Source organism: Pteronotus mesoamericanus, unplaced genomic scaffold (genome assembly GCF_021234165.1).
Source record: "Pteronotus mesoamericanus isolate MK-2021 breed Mesoamerican mustached bat unplaced genomic scaffold, CSHL_Meso_final contig_164, whole genome shotgun sequence".
In the NCBI taxonomy this organism is placed as follows: domain Eukaryota; kingdom Metazoa; phylum Chordata; class Mammalia; order Chiroptera; family Mormoopidae; genus Pteronotus; species Pteronotus mesoamericanus.
In genome coordinates this window covers 21344335-21364836 of record NW_026555065.1, presented here as the reverse complement: position 1 = coordinate 21364836, position 20502 = coordinate 21344335, and the positions used below count along the sequence as shown (strand labels likewise).

The 20502-nt window shown below is 39.4% G+C and overlaps 1 protein-coding gene across 1 annotated transcript; it reads right to left on the bottom strand.

Moving 5' to 3' along the window:
- Window positions 1–6941: 6941 nt before the first annotated feature.
- CATSPER2 (cation channel sperm associated 2) lies at window positions 6942–20502 on the bottom strand. The gene is made up of 12 exons (XM_054565066.1): window positions 20358–20502; window positions 19649–19822; window positions 19183–19251; window positions 14507–14679; window positions 13822–13977; window positions 13421–13545; window positions 11822–12000; window positions 11510–11609; window positions 11163–11219; window positions 8621–8826; window positions 8229–8396; window positions 6942–7018 (listed from the first exon to the last, which is right to left on the bottom strand). Exons 1-12 carry the CDS (start codon window positions 20500–20502, stop codon window positions 6987–6989), a joined length of 1584 nt encoding a protein of 527 aa, XP_054421041.1. The 3' UTR covers window positions 6942–6986.

The following is a 20502-nucleotide window of genomic DNA, read 5'->3' as shown; positions in this document are numbered from 1 at the left end:
AAATAAAGTAAACATTTTTAAAATTTAAAACTTTTATATTAAAAACAGCGATAACATACGGATACATTATAATAAATAAAAATTAACAGATTCATAACCAATAACCCATGTTGAACATTAAAAAATAAAAGTTCCTTCCAGTTGAGATGGCAACATAGGCAGACATAGCTTGCCTCTTTGCACAACTACAACAAAATTACAACTAAAATATACAACCATCACTCAGACTGACAGAAATCAAGCTGAATGGAAGTCTGACAACTGTGAAATTGAAGAAACCACAACTATCCAGACTGATAGGAAGGGCACAGATGTAGAACAAGCTGGTCCCACACCCAACCCTGGGGTGGATAAAAATTTGGGAGGGATATCTCAGGAGCAAGGAGTCCCAGCCCCACACCAGGCCCCCCAGCCCAGGGTTTCAGTGACAAGACGATAAATCCCCATAACTTCTGGCTGCAAAAACCAGTGGAGATTGAGTGGATGGAAGAAACCTCTGGAGTCTCAAGCAGTTCCTCTTAAAGAACTCACACATGGACTCATCTACTCAGGCTCACTCTCTCTGAGCTCCAGTGCAGGGGAGGTGGCTTGAAGGGCACCAGCAGTGAGCAGGGGAGGCTGAGGTACCTAGCATCAAGACAAGCAGAAGCCATTGTCCTTTTTCTGGGCCCTCCCCGCACAGAGCAGGCAGACTGGTGCCATATCTAAGATTTCATCAACTTGGCTAACACTGACCCACATTGGAGATCCCCAGAGATTTTTCCCCACCCAACTTACAGGCCCAACCAAACTGCTTTTCCACATGAATGGCTGATCTTAGCTCACGCTTCACAACTTCTTTAATCCTCTCAAAGCAGCAGCAGCTGTCCTCAGTGAGCCACAGGCCAGGAAATAGCAGCCTAGATTCACAATTTGGCTTCGCCTGGAAAGATCCAAGCAGCACAAGTAGCAGCCATCTCAGGTTGTTTTGTAACTCAGGCAAGGTGGCTCCAGGCAAAATATGGGTGGGGGCTGACCTTGGCCTGCACTACCTGGGAAACCCCAGGACCTGTGCACCCAGTGGACAGCTACAGACCACATCAGAGCACCAGTAGCCTGCCCCTGCACAGCTGATCCTCCATGGAGGGTGGAGGTTGATGGTAAGTGGTAAGCCAATCCTCGCAGCTGACAGGCCTGGTAAATCCCCACCCCCACCCCCATTGATCAGTCAATAGCAACCAAGGCTCAACTACAGGAGGAGGACAGACTCAGCCCACAAGAAGGGCGCACCTTGAATACCCAGCTTGGGTGATAGGGGAGGTTGTGCCAATAGACATTACAGGACACCTACTACATTAGGCCACGCTACCAAGACAGGGAGTGATAACAGCTCTACCTAATCCATAGAAACAAACACAGGGAGGCTGCCAAAATGAGGAGACTAAGGTACATGTTCCAGGTGAAAAGACAGATCAAAACTCCAGAAAAAGAGCTAAACAAAATGGAGATAAGCAATCTATCAGATGCAGAGTTCAAATCACTGGTTATAAGGCTGCTCAAGGAACTTACTGAGGACCTTAACAGCATTAGAAAAAATGCAGTCAGAAATGAAGGATTCGCCAATTGAAATAAAGAACAATTTACAGGAAAACAACAGTAGACTAAATGAAGCTGAGCATCAAATTAATTGATTTGGAGCATAAGCAAGCAAAAAACAACCAATCAGAACAACAAGAAGAAAAAAAGAATCCAAAAAATAAAGATAGTGTAAACAGCCTCTGGGACAACTTCAGGTGTTCCAACATTCGCTTCATAGGGGTGCCAGAAGAAGAGAAAGAGTAAGAAATGGGAAATCTATTTGAAAAAATAATGAAAGGAAACTTCCCTAATTCAGTGAAGGAAATAGACATGCAAGTCCAGAAAGCATAAAGTCCCAAACAAGATGGATGCAAAGAGGTCCACTCCAAGACACATCATAATTAAATTGCCAAAGGTTAAAGATAAAGAGATGGGAGGGGTGGTGTGGAAGAATGGGTACGAGGTGATTAAGAAATACAAATAGGTAGTTATAGGATAGCTTTGGGGATGTAAAGTACAGTATTGGAAATGGAGTAGCCAAAGAACTTACATGCATGACCTGTGGACATGAAAAAGGATGGAGAAATTGCCTGAGGAAGTGGGGGGTGCTGGGTGGAGGGGAGCAAAGGGGGAAAAGTCAGGATAACTGTAATAGAATAATCAATAAAATATAATTTAAAAAATAAAAATAAAAGTTATTCCTGGCTGGTGTGGCCTAGTGGATAGAGCACTGGCCTGGGAATCAAATTATCCCCAGTTCAATTACCCATCAGGGCACATGCCTGGGTTGCGGGCCACCCCAGTTGGGGGTGTGCTAGAGGCAAACGATCAATGAATCTCTCACACATCCATGTTTCTCTCCCTGTCTTCCCCCCCAAAAACTAAATTAAATCTTTTTTTAAAAAAGTTAAAGTTGTTATGGTAGAAGTTATACTGTTATAAAGTTTCTTTTTCCTTCTTGCATTATTTTTATATACTTTATGGTATAATAAAAGAATTATTTTTTGTTTCCAAGTAGGAACACATTGGTTTAAGTTCCAGGATGGTATTTGAAGATATAGTAATTGGAGATACAAGGGGGAAATTATGTTCTAAGCTTAATACAAATCTTACGTGAAAAACTTGTTTAGTTATATCACAATATCTAAATCCTAACTTCACTACCAAAGTTCTCCTGAGGAACCCTTAGAGTTACCTGGCATAGAGCTTGAATCCTTTCCTTAAGAACAGTGGTGAGAACTATAGCAGGGATATTCTGTCAGGGCAAGGATAGAATGGAAGCTAGAGGAGTAATGGATTTATTGACAGTGGGCCTGGATCCTTAGACTCTAGAATATTTATATTTAGTCAGAAAAGGTTTTGTTTATTTTTCTTTTTCAGGAGCTGCCTTCACATGGCCCTGGGATGCGGAAAGGAAATTTAGGGGGGCGGGGGAACAGAAGGAGGTAAAATCAGTCTTCATGGAAGTTATTGTTTATTATTTGGTGATCTTAAGAGGAACTAGTTAGGATGGCAGGGATTTTTGTCTTGTTTATTTGCTGATGTAGCCAAATGCCTCCAACAGTGTCTGAAACACAAGAACTCAGCAAATAGTTGTTGAATAAACTTCCGTTTGATTAGCATTGAAACCAAATCATTTTCATTAAGGAGCTAAAGAATGAGACAGCCTGCATAGACCATTCATTTGAGAAGGTCAGCTACAGAAAGCCAGGAAGGGATCTATATCCAAATACCCATAAAGCAGTTTGAAACAAATATGCATATGTAAAACCTAATTCAATGGCTCTGAGGATTGGACCTGTGATTTCTGCATATCTAACAAGTTACCAAGTGAATCCAATTCTGCTGGTTCTCAGCCAACACTTTGAAGAAAACTACTCAAAGAGCAACTACTTTGTGAATAGCATATGTAAGATTTATTAAATAATTCTTCCTTACTCTGTTTTATTGTTTATTGTATTCTGATTGTCACTAGATGCTCCAATATAGATCTTACTGGACCATTCCTTTCTTGAAATTCTATGTTGGCTCTAGTGACATCACTCTAGATGATTATCCTCCTGTCTCTTCAGCAATTCCTTCTCGGGCTTCTTTGCTGGCTCCTCTTCATCCTCATATCCCTTCATTGTTCCTGTTTCCCAGGCATCTGCCTTCACCTAGCTCTCTTCTTCTGTTTGTACTTAATGGAAATCCTTTGTTATCTCTAATTCTAGGTGACTCCTTTGGGGTTTCTAGGTATACAGCTGTGTCTAAAAACAGTACTTTTAGTTTTCCTTTTCAAGTATTTATGCTGTATTTCTTATAAAAATATTTAATAAAAACTATATATTGACATTTACTTAAGAAATTTTTTTGTTTCTCATTTTATGGGGAATCACTACAACACAATGTTGGTTCTTGGTTCTAGATAATCTTTACTCATTAAAAAAAAGAGAGATAACTCACATAACATAAAATTCACCATTTTAAAGTATAAAATTCAATGTTTTTTATGTATGTATAAGGTAAGTACTCAAAAAGTGATAGAATTTTAATAATAAGCATTTCTGAAGACTTAAGCAATCCAACAATGAAATGGGATCCCCTGTAACTAGGAATATTAAGCATCACCTGGATAATCCCCCTTTTAGTGATGTTCTAAAACATGTTCTTGTTCTGATGGGAGATAAACTCTGAAATCTCTTCTAATGTACATACAGCCATACCACCCTGAACGCACCCGATCTCATCTGAAATCCCTTCTAATGCTAAAAATCTATGGGACATATACTGATTTGAACACTCCAACACAGTGGAATCACTGATCTGAGTAATGGTAAGGAAATTAAATAAGGAACTCTCTTTTGGCCCAGAAACAGGAAAAAACAATATTTGATTGAAGTTAATGGTACACAGTTCCCTGGCCTTGTAGTTCAGTGGGTTAGAGTGTTCTTTTCTTTTTTAATTTTTTTAAAAATTATTTATTTATTTTTAGAGAGGGGAAGAGAAGGAGAAAGAGAGAGAGAGAAACATCAACGTGTGGTTGCCTTTTGAGTACCCTCTACTGGGGACCTGGCCTGCAACCCAGGCGCTGCCCTAGACTGGGAATCAAACTGATGACTCTTTGGTTCACAGGCTGGCACTCAATGCACTGAGCCACACCAACCAGGGCAGTTAGAGCATTGCCTTGATATGCCAAGTTTGTGGGTTTGATCCCTAGTCAGGCATATACAAGAATCAACCAATGAATGCATAAATAAGTAGAACAACAAATTGCTGTTTCTCTATCTCTCTGTCTCTCTTTCTCTCTCTCTAAAAAAAATTAAAAAATAAAAAAAAGTTGGAAAACAGTATGGAGTTTCCTCAAAAAATTAAAAATGGAACTGCCTTTTCATAAAATCAAACACATAAATTAATGGAACAGAATAGAGAGCCCAGAAATAAACCCACGCCTTTATAGTCAAGTAATATTCGATAGAGAAGGAGAGAACATACAAATGGCTAAAAGATAGTTTATTCAGTAAATGGTGTTAGGATAATTGGACAGATATGTGCAGAAAAATGAAACTAGACCATCTTCTTACACCACACACATGAATAAATTCAAAATGGATCAAAGACTTAAGTGTTAGATCCCAAATCATACAAATCGTAGAAGAAAACAAAGGCAGCAAAATCTCGGATATTGCTCATAGCAATATTTTATTGGATATAGCTCCCTGGGCAAAAGAAAGAAAAGAAAAAAATAAACAAATGGGACTACGTCAAACTGAAAAATTTTTGCACTGCTGCCCTGGCTGGTGTGGCTCAGTGGATTGATTGTTGGCCTGTGAACCAAAGGGTTACTGATTTGATTCCCAGTCTAGGGCACATGTCTGGGTTGCAGGCCAAGTCCCCAGTAGGGGGCTCTCGAGAGGCAACCACACATTGATGTTTCTCTTCCTCTCTTTCTCCCTCCCTTCCCTTCTCTAAAAATATATAAATAAAATCTTTTTAAAAAGTTTGTGCACAGCAAAGGAAATCATCAACAAAACAAAAAGACAACCCACAGAATGGGAGAACATATTCGCTGATACATCTGATAAGGGGTTAATATCCAAAATTTATAAAGTACTTACAAAACGAACACAAAACAAACAACCCAATTTAAAAAATGAGCAAAGGACCTGAATAGACACTTCTCCAAAGAGGACATGCAGATGGCCAATAGGCTTATGAAAAGATGCTCAACATCACTAATCATCAGAGAAATGCAAATTAAAACCACAATGAGATACAATCTCATACCTGTCAGAATGGCTATCATCAGTAAATCAATAAACAACAAGTGCTGGCTAGGATGTAGAGAAAGAGGAACCCTTTTGCACTGCTGGTGGGAATGCAGATTGGTGCAACCACTGTGGAAAGCTGTATGGAGATACCTTAAAAAATTAAAAATAAATCTGCCTTCGACCCAGCTATCCCACTTCTGGGAATATATCCAAAACACTAATTTGAAAGAACATAAGCAACCCTATGTTTTTTGCAGTGTTATTTACAATCGCCAAGATATGGAAGCTGCCCAAACATCCATCAGTAGATGAGTGAATAAAACAGCTATGGTGCATTTACACAACAAAACACCATTTGGCCATGAAAAAGAGGAAAATTTTTACCCTTTGCAACAGCATGGATGGACATGAAGAACATTATGCTAAGTGAAATAAGCCAGTCAGAGAAAGACAAATACCATATGATTTCACTCATATGTGGAATCTAATGAACAAACTGAACTAACAAGGAAAATGGGGTCAGACTCATAGAGAGCAGGCTGAGAACTCTGGGCTGGGGTGGGGAGCGGGGGGTATTGGGTTGGTGTGATCAAGCGAAAAAGATAGAGAACTCATTGATATGGATGGACAACAGTGTGGTGATTTTGGGGGTCAGGGGTGAGATGGAAGAGGACCTAAGGGGGACAAATGGTAATACAAAAAAATACAATAAAAGAGATAAACTATTTTTAAAAAGTTAATGGTACACAGGAGAAGCAATGTTCCTAGACAATGGAAACAAGAGTTCTCATTAGCTACGTCAATAGTTCCTGGGCTCTCCTTACCCCAAATCCCCACGAGAAGGGCTTGTGCCCACCAGGGAAGGAGGAGGTAAAATTAGAACTCTATCAGGAAGTAGAGTTTTCAGGAGGGGTGGGAACCACAGTTACAAAGTCAAGGAAAGAGTCAGCCTGAGCAGCTGTGGAAAGTGTAGAAAGCCAAGGACCATAGGCTCCACTGGCATCTAAACTAAGTTTTTTTACCTAATTTTATACCTTTCAGTATCCCCTATGTCTCAGAGACAGGACACTAGGCAAGTATCAGCAGTATTTATTAAACATTTATACTTTGAATTCTCTGTTTCCAACTATTCCCTTTGTTATCTGTTGCCAAAGATACCGAAGCCATCCATCCTCAGCTTTACTTGTCTTCAAAGCTCATCAGTGCCTGCACTATAAAGAAACAGACTATGAGGCTGGAGAATTAAGAATATTCAGAACATACAAATGTTTTAAAACACTGCTTTCCAGGGTTCTCACACAAATATTTATGTTAAATTAAAATCTTTACATTAATTAAGCCATATGTTGCATGTCAACACTGATTGAAAAATAAATTTAAAAAATTAAGCCATATGCACTTGCACTCTTTGCCATAGATGAATTAATCAGGATTAAGGAAGCTGCCTTGCTGTCTTCTCTCTTTCACCCTGTTCTCCTCAGAGAACAAGTGGGAAAGCAAGGCTGAGGACAATGGAAAGAGCAGGATTAACCTTAGGCAACATTTTGAAGTAGGTGAATGTCCACTTTGACATCTCATTCTAAATTCCACATTCCAATGTTATAAATTTCTCTTATTGCCCTACTGTGCCCACCACAAACACACATCCTCTTCCATAATTGTTATTTTCACATTAGGTTGATTTCAACACTAGGTATGAGGAAGATAACACTAATCTATATTACATTGTAAAAAAAATAAAATAAAAAAGGCCCTGAAGTCTGTTTTTATTTCTAGAGGGAAAAATTATTAACCCAATTTAATCTTTAATTGGTAGAATTTCAAATGAGAAATTTAGGGAAAATAACTACTATTTAAATCACATACTTCTCTCTGCGTAGGCTGATATTAGAAGATGCTGAAGAGAAGAGAAGGAAGAGAAGACTATTAATTCATAAACCTCTTTTGGGGTTGAGGGTAGTGGGCACTTGTGGCCTTTCTGCTCACTGTCTAATTCCAATAACTATCAGTCATCATATATGCAATCTCAAAATCTTGAGCCTAAGGACCTACTCAGGTCTGAAATATGGCCTTCAGAGAGAAGACACATTTGTACAAAAGGGGGTGGGCCACCCAAACAAGCAAGAGCCCACCCCAACAAATGGCACACTATCCTCTTGGGAAACAAGCTCTCAGACCTGAAAGGATTTAGGTGTCCCCTACAGAAGAAGCAAAATTGCCAGGTTCTCTCTAGGTTAGAAAAAATCAGGACATATGTCCAGAATGTAACATCCCAAACCAAGGATTTGCCTTTTTTAGGTGTGAGGTGGAAATTCAGAGACTGAAATACCAAAATAGTAAACACCCTCCTCCTTATCTCAGTCGTATATGCTACTCCAATACACTTAATTTGTGGTCCCTATGACTGCCCCCAATCCATACCTGCAAACTCCTGCAAGCGCTTACGCTCCTCTAGGTTATACTGAAGCTTTTCTAGCAACTCAAAATATCGGAAGAGTGAGTCTCTCGGCCAAACAACGCGTTCTTCCTGATCCATGTCCATTAGCCCAGGCAGATTCTGGTGCACGTGAGTCTCCCAGTCCAACTGACCTGGAGGGAGGAATTCTTCTTAAACACAAAACGCTTTGTGGAAGCTGGGAAAGAACTGACAAATTCTATGGTGTGTAGGGGGAGGGGGAGAAGCAGGGATGAAAGAGGACACAGAAAGCAGGAAGGAGGGTAAAGAGTGAATCACTAAGAGATCACTTTTTACAATAAGCAAAGACAGCCACAGCCACACTTATCCAAAGTGAATCAAAAGTACAGAGGCTTACCAATAGAGTCAAAATTTCTGGATTCAGAAAAAGAGGAAACAAAGGAAGGGGAAGAGGAAGAAGAGAAAGATGTCCTTTTCTTTTTTGACCAGGACTCTCTTGTTTTTGACTCAGATGCTCTTAAACCCTCTTCAGTGGCACTGTTTTCAGACTCTTCTTTAAATGTTTCTGATAAGTCCATAGATTCTGTTTGTTGACTGGTATCCCTGTAAGTGAAAGGGGAAATTTTATTGCTTGAAATACATTTATGAGATATCGTTTGCTCTTTCATTATTCAGGTCCCGGCCCTGACCATCCCCTCATGCTGAGACTTAAGGTTATGAGGGCCAAACTGCTCATTGTACATACAGGTTATTGCATATACAAGCCCAAAATCTGAGCTTAACCACTTCCAACCACAATTATCTCATGTACTATATCCATCTTTGTGCCCCTCACCACACAGCTTCTGTGCTCAATTTTACTCAGGCTTCCACAATACACCCCAACCTTATTTTGCCAAGCTTTAGCTCCCCACTCCATAGCTTTATGCCTGTTATACCATAACTATAGCCTTTCCCCACATAATTCTATCTCTTAATAGTATAGGGCCCCTGGGCTCAGCTCTTGGTCTTTTTATGTTCTCCATCTATGCAGGGGTGTCCAACCTGAGGTCTGTGGGCCACATGCAGCCCAGGATGGCTATGAATGCAGCCCAACACAAAATCATAAATTTACTTAAAACATTATGAGATTGTCTTTGTGATTACTTGTTGCAATGTATTTAAGGTATGGACAAAAACAACTTTTCTTCTTCCAGTGTGGCCCAGAGTTGCCAAAAGGTTGGACACCCCTGATTCTATAGTCACTCCTTTGGTGATCTCATCTGAGTTTAAATGCTTAATAAATGCAAATTTAAACCTCTAGTTCAGACCTCACTCCTCAGTCCAGACTAGTATATACAACTTTGACTCACAAATCACCACTTGAACGTCTAATGGACATCTCAAATTCAACCCAACAACTCTTTGCCCACCATACCTCTTCCACCAACAGCCTTCCCCATCTCAGCTAATCCATTCTGCCAGTTGCTCAGGCCAAAACTTTGGAGTCATTCTAAACTCTTTCATATCCCACATCCAATCCATCAAGAAATCCTGTTGACTCTACCTTCAAAATATACCTTTTCTTACTAGTACCATTCTGGTCTAAGCCATTATCACCTCTTGCTTGGACAGCAGCATAGCTTCCTAACTCATCTCTTTGTTCCTTCCTTTGTTCTTCTATAGTCTATTATCAACACAGCAACCAGGGTAACTCTTCTTAAATGTAAGGCATTTCGTGTCACTCCTCTGCTCTGTTCCCCATTTCATTCAAAGTCGAAGTCCCTACAATGGTCCCCTCAGCCCTACAGAATAGGGTCCCCACTGTCTCTCTGACCTCATCTCCTATCACTTTTCCCCTGCTCATTTTGATCCAGTTACAATGGTTTCTTGTTGTTTCTCAAACACATCAGGCATGCTTCTGGCTTAGGATCTTTGTACTAACTGTTTCCTCTGCCTATAACACTCTTCCTATAGTAATCTTCTCACCTACTCCAAGTCTGCTCAAATGTTACCAGGCCATCCTGACTAACTTGTTTAAAATTACACCCAGTCTGCAACGCCCACCCCATATTCCAATCCCCCTTAATTTGTCCTAATTTTTACTTTTTCATAATGCTTATTGTATTTTAACATATTAACATATTTTATAGTCATTATTTATTGTCTTTCCCCTTTCTGGTATGTAATCTATAGGAAAGCAGATATTATTGTCTGTTTTGTTCACTGATATATCCCAAGCATCTAAAAAGAATTCAATAATTATTTATTGAATGGATGAATGAGTTTATTTCTCCTGCTCTCTTCTTCATCACTGAATACTCAGGGTATACAATAGCATCTGTTTCATAGACAGTACATGTATTAATTTCCTGTGGCTGCTGTTAACAAATTATGACAAACTTGGTAGCTTAAAACAACAGAAATTTATTCTCTCAAAACTCTGGAATCCAGAGTCTGAAATCAAGATGTTGACAGGGCTATTCTCCCTCTGGAAGCTCAAGGGGAGATGAGTTCCTTGCTTCTTCCAGTTCTGGCAGTTAGTTGCCTGGCACTCATTGGCTTCTTTTAGCTTATGCTTGCATCACTCCAAACTCTATCTCTACTTTCACATCTCCTTCTCCTATCCCCTATGTCTACGTCTTCTCTTTTGTCTCTCATAAGGACCCTTGTCACTGGATTTAGGGTCCACCTGGATAATCCAGGATAATCACTTCTCAACATCCTTAACTTAATTACATCTGCAAAGACCTTTTTTTTTTTCTTTTCCAAATAAGGTCATGTTCACAGGTTCTGGGGGTTAGGAAATAGGCATATCTTTTGGGGGGCTACCATTCAAACAACTACAATCAATAGTTATTGAATGAATGAATTCTCTCTCAAAGCCAATATTTGTCTTTGGCTTTCTAATTTCTCCTTCTTCATGTGTGTCCATCCCAGTTCACATACACACTGCTAACCTGGTATCCATTTTGCTAAGGCTTGACCTCAGTGCCTCAGGGGACAGGTTTTGTCTCCTGCAAAGCCAAAAACACAGAAGAATAAACAGAGTTTCATTGAAGCAGGAGTTTATTAAGGAAAAAAAGAAAACTAAGCGAGAAGAAATTGTAGTAAAGGGATTAAAAAGACTAGGGAAGCCCCAATAGTAGATAAAGAACCAGGCGGTATTCTAGAGCTGGGGCATTTTAATTCTCGGGCAAATCTGTCGTAAAGGGAAAAACGGGGTCAAGGTCAAAGAATAGAAATAGGGAATGAGGTCAGGAAACCTTTGAGAACTAAAGTTGGGATTGAAAATTGGGAAGCAGACCTCTGGATAATCTGCCGTTTGAATATGTCGGCTTTGTGCTGAACTTCCAGGTGTGCCATCTCCTCATTCAACTCATTCCTGATAGTCTGAAAGTTAGTAACTGCCCCAAAGGGCCATTAGGAGTTGGGAATGGTGGTGACAAGACTCAGGGGAAGGGCTTAGGTGGGGAGAAACCAAGTGAAATAGCCATTACAGGGCCCAAGCCTCCCTGCTATATCAGGTTCTCTCTCTCCATAATCCACCAATCCTAAATTTCACTCTAATTTCTTCCTACCCATCCCTCCCACCAAGTTTCACCTCTTCTATGCTTACCCATCATGGCTACTATGATATTTCGAAAGATAATGGAACCAAGTAACAATGAAAGGATGACATAGATGCTGCTAAAGGTGCGGCTGACTTCAGGCACCTTCCAGGTTTCCTGAAGCAATGCATACCAATGATCCATGGTAAAGAGAATGAACACTGTCACTAGGGAATTCAGCAGGTCCCTAAAGAAAAAGGTGCATGTGTAGATAAAACAGAGATCTAAACCTCACAGAAACAGTTTCACTCTCACTTTTTTGTTTTCATTCTTACTCTTAAAGCAACATAAGAGCATTTTTTTATGGTTTGCTTTGACTGCCTTCTTTTCTACCATACTCAATTTTTTTTAGCTAATTATTCTTCAGTTGGAGGTCATTTTATTAGGTTTTCCTCTATTATGAATAATTTATGAATTTCACTTACTATTCCGTTAGTACTTGGAACATAGTAGATACTCAATAAATGGGCACTGACTGAATTTTTTTAAATTGCATAAATCACCAACTACATATCATTTTTCCTAAGTTTATTCTCCACTGTCCTACCGATTCACCTAACAAAACATCACTTACAAATTTAGCAAACACCATTCCTATTTAGTTTGTTGTTATAAACTGATAGGCAAGTGAATGAATGGGTTTGTGACATAAATATGTGACCTCAAATAATGAATGATAATGACTGTATCACAAAAGCTCTCAGGAAGATCTCTAAATTTCCCTTCTTAGTCTTCCATATACAGTTCGTTGAAAATATTAGAGCCTGAATAGGATAAATTCTAGGACTTTCCTCACTCATACTTTTTACAAAACTACTAAGAGAGATCTGAGAGGCACTGACAAAATAGGGTTCCAATTCATAAATAACACTATCACCTCTGAATCCAAATTGACTTTCTACTAGTAGTCAGTGTTCTATAGACAAAGGTCTTATAAGGGTTTTACTTTTGAATGAGTATAGGTGTGCACATATCTAGAGACTGGGGTAAAATCAGTGAGCATGTTTGAGAGTAACATTTACTATCACTTACAATATGTGCTAAATACTCTAAGTGCTTAAATACATTACCTCATTTATTCCTTCACTCTTACTTTCATTTTTCAAAAGGGGTAATTGAGGCATAGAAGCCAGGGCTTAACCACTGGAGTATATTGCTATTTAAAGAAGGTTGATGTGGGTTCATATGAACTTGCCAAACCCAGAGCAATGCCCTGGCTGGTGTGACTCAGTGGACTGAATGCTGGCCTGCGAACCAAAAGGCCGCTGGTTCGATTCAGTCAGGGCACATGCCTGGGTTGCAGGCCAGGTTCTCAGTTGGAGGCATGCAATCTCTCACACACTGATGTCTCTCTCTCCCTCTCCTCTCTCTAAAAGTAAATAAACAAAATCTTAAAAGAAAACACACAGCAAATCTGGTAGCTGCCCTATCCTCAAAATCAGAGTGAATACCACTAGTTATTCTATTGTGTTCTCTTTGCTTCTCCTGTGTCCTATTCCACTTTCTTAAAATAGATTATACTTGTTGTATTACTATACTTTGGACTAGCTTCCCAGTCTCTTGCCCAAATTCTCTCCCCCCACCCAAGCTCCCCCAGTCCTGCCTACGAGAAGAACATGTGGTACTTCAGGTCCTGTCGAGTTGAACGGGTGTAATTCTCGAAGAAGTAGATACCAGTCACAGCAAAAATGTAGAAGAAGATGATCAGCAACATCAAGAGGAAGGTCATGCTCTAGAGGCCATGATTTCAAGTCAGAGCTGGGGCAGATTAGGTTGATCTCCATCTATAGCCCAGTCAAGCCCACCCAGGCAATCCCCCACCAAATCCTCACTTCCAGTCCTGAGCCCAGTTATCTCCAGAACACAGAAGCTTGATCCCACCACTTTCTCATCCAATAACATATCACAGGGTCTTTCATTGCCTTCTTTGACCCACCCAGACTTGTTTCATGTAACTCCCATGTTTATCCACCTTGCCTGCCCGCTTTTGCCACTATAGTCAAATCACCTTGAGGGCTCTGGCCAGAGCCAAAATGATGACTCGAACTTGACGGAATCGTGTAAAGAGTTTGAGAGATCTTAGGACCCGGCAGATCCTTAGCAACTGGAGCCATACAGACTGGCCTGTTACCCCTACCAGCACCACAACCTCAGGAAGCAGGGACTGTGGAAAACAGAGATTATGAGTAAAATATACCCAAAAGCACCCATGCACAGTTGCCCCTTTGTTTTCTGATCTTTTTCATAATTCCTTGGGCATCATCCCTTGAATAACATTCTCTGGTGACTGTTTCCCATTCAGTCTTTCTATATTAAATTACTTAAACTCTGTACTTCAATTTTCTCAGACATAAAAAGGGGAGAAATAGAATGCTTATCTCATTAATGAGGTTGTTGTGAAGCTCAAATGAGAAAATACATGTAAAACACTCAGAACACCTGGCACTTAGTAAATGCTTAGTAACTGGTAGATGTTACTGTTGAGGTTAATGTTGTGGTTAGAATCTACCTTGCAATACCAACAATTCCGACAATGACTGACTTTTAGTCTTAGAAGGAAAAAAAGGGAAGTTAGATACATTTCTATTTGTTTCTTCCTGTAATCTAATTATCTTAACTTTTCTTGTCATTTTTGATTCACCTAGACACATTCCTCAACACATTAACCTAATTCTCAAGTTATCAATCCTTACCAATATGGTAACAACAAAATCAAAGACATTCCAGGCATTCTTCCAGAAGAGAAAAAAGCTGGATAGCCACATAAGAAGGATCTCCAAGATAAAAATAAGTAAGATGAACCAAGCTGCCACCTCCAGAGTCAGCTTCAGTGACCACAGTTTGGTGTTAGAGGATTCGAGCAGTTCTGTGGAAGTAGAGCAAAGGATGAGTAAAGGTTAAGGAAGTGGGAAGCTGAATGATAGAGAACGATCACAATCTGTTATAAACTACATTTGTGTCCACTGCTATTACATTTTTCTCTGAGTTTCTCTAAACACTGTCGTTGCTTCAACCTGCAAAACACAGGGGAGGACAGAATTGAATGCGGAAAACAGCTATGACTCATTTCTCCTGCTGGTAATCGATATGTCTAATAGCTGCAAGTCACTGCCTTACCATTCTGGTGTCACAAAGACACCAAAGGATTCATCTCTTAACTACCCGAACCCTGTCTTTGTACTATTACCCCCAAGTCCCAAACTTCACGAAGAAGCAATGAGCCTAGAGATTAGAATGAAAACGTAGGGCCATGAGATGTTAAGTGCTTTATAAAGAATATAGAAACAAGAATCCAGATTCATGGAGCCTATTGAGTTATAATGAGAAATTGTTGGTTCTTTATTTGTTAGCTTTTAAAACTTTGCCTTTCTTCTATAAAATTGATTTTATTCTGCAACACAAATTTAATCCTATACCTTCTTTCTAGAACAATATTATTTGCTAATTGCTGTTCCCTAACTCATTGCCTTCATCTTTCAATCCTCTTCATCTCCTTTATACATTTAATGGATGTACGCCATGCTATTGAAGAAAACATGAGATTGAAATAGGTTTAAAAGCTAAAAATTTAATATGTCTCCCTTTGAAACATGATAATCTGAGAACCTGCAAATGCACTATGACTGATATGCTTGGCAGTTAATGGCAGAAGAGCATACCCAAGCACCCTGAAGAACACAAACTGCTATTTATTACGCCCTACCACATAAATTTCCATCTATAGTTTAACATATATCACGTGTATTTAACATACAATACATAATGCTATGTTATATGAAACTAATGTTACATGTAAATTATACCTCAATTATTTAAAAAAATTAAATTAAAAGCTATATAATACACAACATATATTTGATCCACAAGTCAAACTTAATGTCATTTTAAAATTCATTAGCAGATAAATCACATATTTTCTTTAAAAAATAGCATGACTTCCAGTCAAAATGGAGGCATAGGTAAACACACTTTGCCTCCTTGCACAACTACAGAAAAAATTACAACTAGACTACAAAACAAATCACCCAGAACCATTCAGAAAATTGAGCTGTATGGAAGTCTGACAACCAAGGACTTAAAGAAGCCACAATCATCCAGACATGGAGGAGGGGCAGAGATGTGCAGAGGTAGAGAGGTGGAGAGGTGTGGCACCACGGGAGAGGCCTCGTGAGGGGACAAAACAGGCAGTATCACATTCACGTGTGGTGGATAAAAATTGGGAGGGATCTCTTGGGAGCGAGTGGGAGCCTTGCCCAGCTCCAACCAGACTACCCAGCAGCCCAGGGTTCCAGCACCAGGCAGATAAATCCCCGTAACTTCTGGCTGTAAAATCCAATGGGGGTTGGGGTGGTGGAAGAAACTGCCAGATTACCAGGAAATTCCTCTTCAAGGGACCACCCCCACCCCCTCTGGGATGTAGCACTAGGGCAACAGTTGGAAGGGCACAAATGGCATATGGGAAGGAAGTGAAGAGACTAGACAAAGCAAGTGCTAGGAGACAGCTTCCTCCTGGGCAAACATCCAGAAGCCAGGCAGTGGCACTGTCCCTTTCAGAGCCCTCCTCCTAAACAGAGCCACAAAGCAGTGAAACATATTGCCCCACCCTGGCGATTACCTAAGGCTCTGCCCCACACAATTTACAAGTCCGCTCTTCTACAATAGGCAGCGCTACTAAGACAGGGAATCAAAGTAGCTTTACCTAATACATACACAGAAACAAACACAGGGAGGCTGCCAAACTGAGGAGACAAAGAAAGATGGTCTGATTGAAAGAACAGAATAAAACTCCAAAAAAAGAATTAAATGAAACAGAGATAACCAACCTCTCAGATGCAGAGTTCAAAACACTGGTCACCAGGATGCTCAAAGAACTCACTGAGTATGACAACAGCATAAAAAAGACCCAGGCAGAAATGAAGGTTCATTAAGTGAAATAAAGAAAAATCTACAGGGAACCAACAGAGGAGGGGATGAAACTGAGTATCACATCAACGATTTGGAACATAAAGAAGAAAAAAGCATTCAATCAGAACAGAAAAAGAAAAAAGAATTAAAAAAGTGAGAATAGAATAGGAAGCCTCTGGGACATCTCCAAATATACCAACATCTGAATCATAGGGATGCCAGAAAGAGAAGAGGAAAAGCAAGCAATTAAAAACTTCTTTGATGCCCTGGGTGATGTGGATTAGTGGACTGGACGCTGGCCTACAAACCAAAAGGTAGCTGGTTAGATTACCATTGAGGGCACATGCCTAGGTTGCAGGCCAGGTCCCTGGTTGAAGGCGTGCAAGAGGCAACTGATTGATGTTTCTTGCATATTGGTGTATCGCTTCCTCTCTTTCTCCCACCTTTCCCCCCCTCTAAAAATAAATAAATAAAACCTTTAAAAAATAAAGTTATTTGATAAAATAATGATTTGGTGAAGGAAATAGACATACAATTCCAGGAAGCACAAAGTCCCAAACAAGTTGGACCCAAAGAGGACCACACCAAGACACATCATATTAAAATGTCAAAGGTTAAAGATGAAGAGAGAATCTTAAAAGCAGCAAGAGAAAAGCAGATGAAGATCACTTGGAGGGTTATCAGCTGGGAGGGGGAAGAGGGAGGAGGAGTAATGGGGGAAAAAGTATAGGGAATAAGAGGCATAATTGGTAGGTATAAAACAGACAGGGAAGTGTTAAGAATAGTATAAGAAATGTGAAGCCAAAGAACTTATATGCACAACCCATGAACATAAACTAAGTAAGAGGATTTCTGGAGGGAATGGGGGTACCAGTTGGAGAGGGTCACAAAAAGAGAAAAATCGGGACAAATGTAATAGCATAATCAATAAAATATATTTTTTTAAAAAGAAAAAACAAAGAAAGAAAAAGTATTGTGAAAACTAAAAGACATAAAAATAAAAGGTTGGTAAATTTGACCACAAAAAAAATGAAATAAAATTAAATTAAAAATAGCATGAATCACTTATAAAATGCCAAAAGTAAAAATTGCTCACATAATTTTTAAAATGATATAATAAATATTAAAATACAATATTTAATATGCTAGTCTATAATATTTTTACTTCAACTTGCTTCTTTATACCATAAAAATAATTAAATGATTAAAACACTTAAGGCAGTTTTCAAGACTATATATGTATTACTTGGAAACAAAATCACAGGACAAAATAAAATTGGGAAGCTTTGATCTAGAAAATTGTTTGTTAACAACTATTTTTTCCCTATCTATAAAAACATTCTTGTGATTTGGAAATTTGTTTTTTAGAAGTCTAAAAATAAATTTTTATCACATGAATTAGTCCGTTCAAAGAAATCTATGAGTAACAAATTATTATTCCTCCTGCCTTTCTACCATGAGAACGTACTTAAAAAAATACCATGATTTCCCAAGCAATTCCTACTTTAGAAATCCACCTATCTTCTGGCACAGTGATTATATTTCATATTCAGCCATTTTACCAATTGGAAGGTTTAGTGTTATTCTTTTTTTTTGATTTGTCATTAGATGCAGGGACTCCTGTACATGTATTGTTATTATTCCAAGGCTTAAGACTATATCCCTAACCTCAGAAGGCAAATACATGCCAGCTATACAAGAAACAGAAAATGTGAGCGACGTGGTTTAAAATCCTCCCCATATGCGAAAGAAATAAAACATTTCAAAGTGTATGTGGAAAACCGTAGTGGTCAATGACATCAATTATTGTGTTGTATTTATATATCTTTGACCCAACTGCATTAAAAGACAGTTTTAAAGTGGGGAGACTTCCCCAGAACTGTGAGGATGAAACAAGGAAGTAGTACTTTTACTGTCCTTTATCCTGTCTAAGCAGTTGGTTTGAGATGATAATCAAATGAGCTCATTGATTCTCCAGATTTCTTTTACTGTTAATACATTGCATATAATTTATGATTAGTTTTAGAGTTATTTACTGTCTTTTTTTTGGCTCATCTAATACCTTACTTGTACCTAACTTGACATACTTTGTAAGCTTTCTTATTCGTACTTAATCTTTCTAAACATATGTGTAAAAATGTAAATATTGGCTCACTCCCTTATGGGCACCAATATTTCTAATAGGAAAGGTTAGTTCAAACAAATTTAGACTAAACTGACACGAGAAATAAAACTAGTCTTTCCATCTCTTGTTTCCTGTGACTCTATTACACCTTTTATTTCCTACACTCCCAAGAGCCCTCCAAATGTTTCTAGATCTTAGCAGTTGCACAAACACTACTTCAGGACCCTTAATATAATTATGCCTATCACAATTCAAATAACACTCAAAAATATAAAATGATCAACTTAAATGAAAAATGACTCCCGCCCACTTCCCCTTTCATTTAATGTCAATTCTCACCTATTTCAACCATTAGTACAATTGTATTCAAAAAGATGAGGAAGATGATGAAGTTCGTGAATAGAGGACCTGTTTTCTCTTAAGGAAACATACACAGTGGAGTTCTTTCTGATTCGTGTAGGTGAAATAATAGGGGCAAGAATAGAAACAGTGAGAATGAGAAGAAAATGGATTTTGGAAAAGGGAAAAAAAAATTATAAGGATGAAGCAAGAGAGACAGTAAAGCCATGGGATAAAAATGAGTGGCATGAGGCCCTGGCTGGGTAGCTCTGTTGGTTAGAGCATCATCCTCTCCCCCTCCCGCCCCCGGCCCCCAGCCAAGGTTTTGGGTTCCATCTCCAGTCAGGGCACATTCAAGAAACAACCAATGAATGAATAAATAAGTGGAAAAACAAATCGATGTCTCTCTCTCTCTCCTTTCTCCCCCTCCAAAAAATCAATAAAAATGAGTGGCATGAAAGGATACACTCAAGGACCCATCCAGCCCACAAAGAAAGTGGTGGTCTGTGACTGCAGCGCACTAGAAACCTGCTCGTCAGTCTCCGGCCATGTGTAATCCGTTCTACATGACGAGGCTTTACGTAGAAGCGCACAAGCTGGTGTTGATCTCCCAACATAAGTTTCTTCTGATGGGAAGGATCTACACCAAAAATTAAAAAGGGACAGTAGATAAATATAAAGAGAAATTTGGGGGGGAATAAGAAGAGCAGGAAGGGTTGGGGGCAGGAATACTGGTTACATAACCAGCCCCTTACTGCTGGGGCTTGCCTTGCTGCTCCTTCTTACAGCAACTATTACTTTGAAGAGCTAATGTATTGCTTATGATCAACACTGTCCACGCTCAAGAATAAAGGCAGCAGTTTCAAGTGTTTTAAGTGGCTTTGGTAAAAACTGCCACATTACCCAGAGCCAGTAGTTATCCTATGCCTAAAGGCGAGTGGCATGGGTTCTATCTCCTGAATTCAATGAATTTTATTTCTAAACCTTTATCAAGTTTGGTGTGCTCTTTTCAGCAGCCTATGTACCAAATATCAAGTTTGGTGTAACCTCCAAACTAGCAACCAAATCAATGCCCCCTGAATTTTACACGCTTAAAATTGTCTGTTTGCTTCCAATTCTTAGGAGGGCATGGTGGGAGTCTTAAGTTTCTCCTTGTTAAGATATAGGCTGCTGACCAAGTATCTCTCGAATAGTGTGCCGTGGCACAGCTTGGCTCAAGCCTTGCAGATGCTCGATGAGAGAAAAAGTATCAATGAGACGAGAACGAATGGCATCAGCTCGAGGCAGTTGCAAGTGTCCTGCTGGGTGGTAAGAGGCCAT

Coding starts and splice junctions, on each gene's coding strand:
- CATSPER2 (XM_054565066.1), bottom strand. CDS start 20,502: ATGGCCTCTTACCACCCAGCAGGACACTTGCAACTGCCTCGAGCTGAT. Junction 8,827..11,162: donor CTTAGCAAAATGGATACCAG/GTTAGCAGTGTG, acceptor TTTCACTTACAG/GGATACCAGTCAACAAACAG. Junction 7,019..8,228: donor GCGCTTGCAGGAGTTTGCAG/GTATGGATTGGG, acceptor GTTTCTTTATAG/TGCAGGCACTGATGAGCTTT.